This window comes from Coffea eugenioides, chromosome 8 (assembly GCF_003713205.1).
Source record: "Coffea eugenioides isolate CCC68of chromosome 8, Ceug_1.0, whole genome shotgun sequence".
Taxonomy (NCBI): domain Eukaryota; kingdom Viridiplantae; phylum Streptophyta; class Magnoliopsida; order Gentianales; family Rubiaceae; genus Coffea; species Coffea eugenioides.
In genome coordinates this window covers 8889941-8897641 of record NC_040042.1, presented here as the reverse complement: position 1 = coordinate 8897641, position 7701 = coordinate 8889941, and the positions used below count along the sequence as shown (strand labels likewise).

At 44.4% G+C, this 7701-nt stretch overlaps 1 protein-coding gene across 1 annotated transcript; it reads right to left on the bottom strand.

Moving 5' to 3' along the window:
* Positions 1-690: 690 nt before the first annotated feature.
* On the bottom strand, positions 691-7701 carry LOC113780162. Its single transcript, XM_027325977.1, has 8 exons — positions 7438-7701; positions 7210-7278; positions 6353-7061; positions 5753-6099; positions 2933-4001; positions 2459-2824; positions 1627-2272; positions 691-1516 (listed from the first exon to the last, which is right to left on the bottom strand). Exons 1-8 carry the CDS (start codon positions 7699-7701, stop codon positions 691-693), a joined length of 4296 nt encoding a protein of 1431 aa, XP_027181778.1.

The following is a 7701-nucleotide window of genomic DNA, read 5'->3' as shown; positions in this document are numbered from 1 at the left end:
GATTCAAACTCTCCACCTTCAACCCAAAAAGGGGTTTAACTATATTTGAATCAAAGCTCGGTGGTTAACTATATTTGACTGCAACCTACTGTGACCACGATGGGAAGGGAAGGAGTGGAATGATATAAAATAAAGCATATTCCATACTCCAATATTTGGAAATACTGGGTCCACGGCATAAAACTGTAAATGGCAAAATATAAGGCATATTACAAGGCTTCAGACAAGTTGGCCACTAATGGATACACTATTTAGGTCGACTGATCTTTCTGTTCTTTACTACAATTTTATGTATATGAAAAATGTTATTGATTTTTTTCAAGGATAAATATGCTATTATTTCACTCCTATTATGAAACAAAAAAAAGTACTTTTTTCTTCTATTATAAACACTCGAGAGTTAGAAGTCGATATATCATCGAAAAACATGTGAGTATGAACGTGAATCTGACTGTGCATATGAATAACTGCAAATTAAGAGGCATAACATCAAATTTTCCAAGTGTCATATCACCAAACTAGCCTGACTATGCTAGAAAGCATATTATTATAGCTAGAACTAGGGGAAAAATAAGATTAGAACCTTCTCCTATTATTATTATTATTATTTTTAACAAAAAAACTTTATTCCATCGATCAAATAAAAAGTTTTACAAATTGCCCGGAAACCCGATTTAACCAGAACATAGGCTAGCCTACTTTTCTTCTCCTGATTGAAGGTACGCCTATCCTATCCAAGCGGATTTTCCCGCGCGCCAAGCGTGATATGTCATTAAAATGATCATAGATGATGATGCTCCAGTACGATCCAGCAACGCCCACATTAGCCAAACTATCCGCCACCCTGTTTGCCTCTCTGTAACAATGCGTAATCTGTGTCGTGTCTGGGACCATGGCCCTGATCTTCTGGACTTCTTTTCGAACCCGCCATGGATACTGGAACTTTCGCTGCAAAATCCCTATCAGGACCAATGAATCTACCTGTATGGAAACACTGGTAAACCCCTTGTGTGTACACAAAAGGAGGCCCGTTGCCAAAGCCAGTACCTCTGCCCTTAAACTCATAGTTTCCTCGAATGAGGCCGAGAAAGTGAATAGCGGTAACCCGGATGAATCATGGAGTACTCCCCCACCACCACTAGCTCCAGGATTACTCTTGGAACATCCATCTATGTTCAAGACTAGGATTCCCTCCCCAGGCAGCCGCCACCCCACCACCTGAGCCCTATATCTCAGAGGCGGGATAGTGATCCCCTCAAAAAACTGAAATATTGTGTGCATCCCAAGTCGCTGGTTATACTGGCCCTCAGCCAACCCTTCCAAGTCCTGCAGGATGTCTTGGCAAACCCTCGCCTGGCATAACTGAATCCCTTCAAAATATGCCTTATTCCACGCCTTCCAAATGTGCCAGCAAATGAAATTGGGAAGAACGACGAACAGAAACCGACCTTTCTCCGACCTCGGTGGCGAAAGCCACCAAGTCGCACGCAAGCCAAGCCCGCATCGTTGATCCTCGCTGTGTCACCCCACAGATCCTACCAAAATACTTCCATACTCCTCGTGTGAGCTCCCCCTCTGAGAAGAGGTGCTCGACTATTTCAACTGCTCCCTCTTGGCAACACAGACACTTTGAAGCCAACTGTACCCCCACCCTCCCCAAAACTCCTGTTACAGGCAATTTTCCCGAAAAGAAAACGTGCCATGAAGAAAGAAATCTTTAGAGGTATTCGGTGATGCCATACCTGAGAGTGCATGAGAGAGTAATTTCGCGCTGGACGGACCTCCTGAAAGGCAGATGCCAAGGTGAACCTACCTAATGGCATATGGCACCATACCAACTCGTCTTGGTCGTCTCCCTCCGGAATCGGTTGTTGGAGAATTAGGTCGATGAGGTCGTGCGGCAAGGCACGAGTAAGGCGGTGAACGTCCCAGGCCCCATTAGAGATGAAATCCTGGAAGGAGAGATCCGGTATCACCGTAGCTTTGAGACTTATTGCTCCACTCCCCAACCAGTTGTCGTACCAAAAGTTGCATGATCCCCCATTCACCAGCCATATCATGGACAACTCCGTCTGCCAACTGATGTTCAACATTCGTCTCCACGTCATCGAGTTGTGTTGTTTCAACTCCACCTGACATGGGTGACTTCTCTTACTATACTTAGCTCGCATAAATTTTGCCCAAAGTGAGGAGGCCTTCCGAAAATTCCACCACAACTTGCAAGAGAATGACGAGTATACGTCTCGGAGCTTCCGAAAACCAACATCCCCCTCTTCAATAGGAAAGCACAGCTGAGACCAGCTCATCCAATGGTATTTTGATCCATCTCCTGACGTCCCCCATAGAAACCTCGCACACACCTGCTCGATTCATTTGAAAATCGAAATGGGACACACCGCCGCAGAGAGTAAGTGTATCGGTATGGAAGATAGCACGTGCTTTATCAAGACTAGCTTACCCCCCATTGACAGCAACCTAGACTTCCACGACATAACTCTGGCCAACACTGCCTGACAGACCTCTGCAAAGTATGTTACCTTGCCTCTACCTGTATACAGAGGGAACCCCAGGTAACGAATTGGAAATTCTTGCCTCTTAAATTGCGTGATCCACTCAATGACCCTTCTCCGTGCCAGTGGAAGAGGCGGATGAGCCAAATACCCACTCTTCTGAGGGTTGACCAATTGGCCAGAGGATTGTTGGTATTCATCGAGCACTCGTATCACTCGTTTTAACGCCACCGCAGTTCCATTAGTAAAGATTAGTACATCATCTGCAAAGGCGAGGTGTGTGACTTCCGGGCAACCTGCTGGAACCCTGAATCCTGTAAAACTTTGATGATAGGCTAAAGGATTTAAACCTCTCGAGAGCAATTCCGATCCAATGATAAACAGTAGTGGAGATAATGGATCCTCTTGTCATAATCCTCTACTAGATTTGAAAAACCCGTGGGTAGACCCATTGATGATAATAGAGAACCAAACATTTGAAATAAGCCTCCAAACCATATCAATAACTTGCTCAGAAAACCCAAAAGCTCTCAACATGGTGATAATATGGCACCACGACATCCGATCATAAGCCTTAGTCATGTCTAGTTTTAGAGCCACATTCGCTCCTCTTGCCTTCCTTTTTATAGATGCCATCAACTCCTGAGCCAACAAATAATTGTCAGTAATGCTTCGGCCTTTGACGAACCCTGTCTGTTGGGGGGAAATCAATCTCGGTATCACCAAGGCCAGGCGCCCCACCAAAATCCTAGATAACATCTTATTGAAGAAATTGCAAAGGCTGATCGGTCTGAAGTTAGAGAAGTCTTCAGGATTCGACACCTTAGGCAGTAACACAATAGAAGTGGACGTGATGAACCTCGGCAACTCAGTACTGCAGAAGAAACTCACTATCGCTATGTACACGTCTTGAGCAACGACATCCCAAGCAAAAGAAAAGAACTTGCCTGTAAAACCGTCCGGCCTAGCAGCACTATCCCCATCCATGGAGAAAACCAGTTGACGGATCTCCTCAATGTCCAGAGTCGCTGCCAGTCGATCATTTTCCTCACCTGTTACCACTTTAGGGATCAGATGCATGAAGTCCCCTGCCATGGGAACCACTGACCCCGAGAAGAGGTTGGAGAAATACTCTATCGCTGCTTTTGCTATGTCTTCATCCTTTACCACCCACATCCTAGTCGGATCCTTCACCCTATGTATCGCCCCTTGCACCCGCCTTTGTCTGACCACAGCATGAAAAAACCTTGTATTTCTATCCCCACAAGTAAGCCATTTAACCCGTGCTTTCTGTCTCCAGAATTGTTCTTCCACTGCTACTGCTCTGTTGATTTCTGCCTGTGCCCTCTGAAGCTCTTTAGTAACCTCCTCCCCCTGAGATGTGGCCGCGTTGTCCTCTGCCCTTCCAAGCTTGTTCTCCGCCTCCTTAATAGCAGTGCCAACATTGCCAAATTTCTGCTTGTTCCATTGTTGAATCGCCCTTCTAGTTGCCTGAAGTTTTAAGCACAAAATACATAGAGGAGATGTGACAGCCCCACCTTCCCCTAAGGCGAACCAAAGAGGTTAGCGGACTGCCTTCGGGGACATCCGATAAAATTGGAACGATACAGGGAAGATTAGCACTTGAATGCATGAATTCCAGCTTGGATGATAATCTGCCCTGCTTCTGCCCGGTTCTATTTCACCTTGTTAGAGGCCGAAATAGCCTTAGCACAAAACATGAAAGTTGTAGAGAATGATGTTTTAGAGTTTCCTCCAAAATTTCAGGCCAATTGGAGCAACGTATCCTGTGAAAAGACCGAAATACCCCTGCTGCCCTGTTTTTACCCGAACATGCTAATCAGCTTCTGTAATTGGTTGTTTTGACCAGGAATACTACTGATTTGGTTGATAATGTCTTCTTAAGAATTATAGCCTTGTATCTTAGCTTTCAAATGGCTTTGGAATTACCTGAATTGGAGTTGTGTGTGTTGAGATATGAGTGAATAAAGCAGGACTGCTAGTTGATTTCTGCAGTGAATTTCAAACTGAAAAATCTGGAGTTGTTTTGGTAAATTTGACCTAGTTAGGGTGAGAACTGGACTGAGTGGTCTTCATGAAAGTTGTAGGTCTTTGTCTTAGCTTCGAAATGGTATAAATTGCATTCCAATCCGATAAGGGTACCTTCACTTATGGATATTGTGCCAAAAGGTGTTAAACGGAACTTTTATACGTTAACTGCGATCGTTGCGGAAAATTTGCGGTTGAGGGAATGAATTCCGGTTTCTAGGGTTTAATTGGGGATTTTTCTAATGGTGGCTCTTAAACTTCTAATTAGCTTTGATTGAGGGATATTGTGGCCTAATTGGATATATTTTATTGCTTATTAACCGTATGTGTGATTGGTAATATATTGTAGGTTGAAAATGAAGTATTTATGGGGAAATGCTGTCCGAACTTTAAGAATGTATGATTGCTTTGAGTTTGTGATTTAGGGTTTGGACTCGGGTAAGGTAATGATATATGATAGATGGTTTCTGAGCCGTGGAGGTGAGTGACCCTAAACTGTTTCCAAAGTTACTTTTGAACGTTTTCTTGCATTATTTACTCGATTTCATATCATGAGTGTTTGCATGTGGTCCATGACATGTTTTGGCTCAAATGAGTGCTTGGAATTCGTGTGCTGGACACCAACGTTTCCATCACTTCAATGAGTTCATGATATTATCTGGAGCACCAACGTTGCTCCCTCTTACTGTTAAACGTTAAAGGATCTATTTGAGCGTTGGATGTTTAAATGCAATGATTTCATTGGCTCACGAGCGCAATAAACAGATATTTGATTACTGAATCATGACATCATCGAAATTCATTATTGTGAAATATATTTGAGTACTGATTTTACTGGTTACTCACTGAGCTTTTAACTCACCCCAAAACTATTTTATTCCCCTTCACAGGGCTTGTGGCGAAGGAAGGCTTGTAGTACTTATTCACGTGACTGGATGGCATATATCTTGTACAGTTTGGATTTGGAATCATTTTATGTATAGTTGGGAATTGTTTCCGCTTCGCTTTTGACATGTAATTATTGAAGAATTTGATGTATATTTGAGACTTATATTGTAATTTATTTGAGAACTGTAGTGAGTGACTGAGTCCCGACGAGAGTTGGGCAGGCGGTCCGCCGAACCCTTTGGCTCGCCTTAGGGGGAGGTGGGGCTGTCACAGGAGAACCTTGAACCTCTACATTCCAGGCAGACCTGATGACGTCTAATAACTCTGGTCTGGAAGTCCATACATTCAGAAATCAGAAAAGGTCTAGGCCCGTTGTCCAACCTTGAAACAAAAGAAACTTTCAATGGAGCATGTTCAGATGGATGCCGTGCCAAGTGAGTTACTGAGATCTTCGAGGCCAAATCTGCAGACTCCCTATTTATGAGCAATCTGTCAATTCTCTTCCAAATCCTGGCTCTCCCCCTCCGATTGTTGCACCAAGTAAACCTCGACCCGGAAAAACCAGCATCAAATACCTCTGCCTCTTCCATGAACGCCAAAAATTCAAGCCCCTCCGCCACCGTGAATGGCCGTCTACCGTGTTTTTCAGAAGCTTCCACAATAATATTGAAATCACCCCAATATACCAAGGCATTGCAAGAGGTTTATCAGACAAAAGATTTGCCCATAAAAAATCATGGGCCCCGGTAACCACGGGTGGGAAACAGATAACGAAATGTGCTGGTTGGAGTTCCCCACCACCGAGCAAACAAAAGGACAGTTATAAAATATCCACAAATCCTCCGAAACATTAACAATTGCAAAGTCAAAAGAAAGCTTGAGTCGAATAGCTTAAACACACAAACCATCTAGTTTTGGCTCAGAAATGGCTACAAACTGAATACCATTCTCGCTAATAATGTTTTTTAATCTCCGAAAATTTGAGAGTTTAGACACTCCTCTGATATTCCATAATAGCGTATTAATCATTGCGTAATACCTGGAAAGAGTTATTGAGAAAAGTGGATGATCGGAGTTGCCTATCCGATTGAGCACGTAGTCCCTTCCCTTCCTTCGACGCTTATCCTGTCCATGAAGAGACTCAATGTTTAATTCCTCCATTGTGGAAACCGGATCCCGCTCACGTATGGTTACCAGCCTTGGTGACAGGTTTCCTGCTCTCATAGGTAAATCATCCTCAGCCCCATCGTCACTTTCATCGCTGCCCACATCCTTCTGGTCTGCTGTCAACAATTTAAGTTCACCGTATTCCATCCCCTCGTCCACCGAATCCACCTGCAAGTTGATTGAAAATGACGCCTCACCTCCCGGCGATCCATGCATGGTTTTGAGTTCGCATGTTCTATGTGGGTGATCAGTCGAACCCATTCCTAAACCTTCTGCAACTACTTCATCCTCTGATGAAACGAGCTGAGCTGACCCCTCCATCTTTTCCTTTGAATTCTTGCTGTCGCACTCTGTATGTAATCCACCATCCCCGTCCAGCCGAGCTGACCGCTCATTAACATCAAGAGCCTCTATCACAGCCGAACATGGATCCTGCTCTATCTCCCTCTGTACACCACCAGTCTAAATGTCCTCTGCCTCAGCAGCCACCTCTAGCTCTTGCGAAGCCAACGGCGCTTCTACTCCCTTTCGTGAAGAATGTCCCTTGTTAGCTGTCTCTCCCTTGGGCCCTTCCTCTTCACTCGTTCTCCCTGACCTTCTCAATCACAGGCTTTTTCACCCGAAGTTCAAGCTGGAGTACATGGCAACCCTCTACCCCATGCCCCTGCCGAAAACAATGGGAGCAATACAGAGGCAAATTTTCCGGAATTGAGTTCTGCCAAAAACGATCGGTCGCGCCGTTGCCGATCCAGACTCTTGTTTTAGCATATCAGTCTCAACACACACCACAGCGTTGTTGTTCAAGGGAATAATGAAATAATACCTCCTTGTTGAAATAATGTACTGGCAACTTGGGCAGCTGGAACCAAACAGGAGCGACCGACGGCTCCTTATCCACATGGAAGGATGTCGACCACTTAAATATCCGCATCACAAATCCATTAACATACCAGATGCTTCTGGACCAGATTCTGTGAAAGTCCATTTCATTGGACAGTTTAATGAAAATATGCCTTGCATCGAGGAGTCCCACCGAAGGCACTTCCCTCAGATCCAACGTAAGAAAAAACCTGCGCACCTCCTCCAT

Bases quoted from the DNA above. Each gene is read 5' to 3' on its own strand.
- LOC113780162 (XM_027325977.1), bottom strand. From the start codon at position 7,701: ATGGAGGAGGTGCGCAGGTTTTTTCTTACGTTGGATCTGAGGGAAGTG. The intron at 7,279-7,437 runs GTATTATTTCAT...TGTTTTCGGCAG, and splicing joins TACATTATTTCAACAAGGAG to GGGCATGGGGTAGAGGGTTG. The intron at 2,273-2,458 runs GTAAGCTAGTCT...TTCCTATTGAAG, and splicing joins TAGGTTGCTGTCAATGGGGG to AGGGGGATGTTGGTTTTCGG.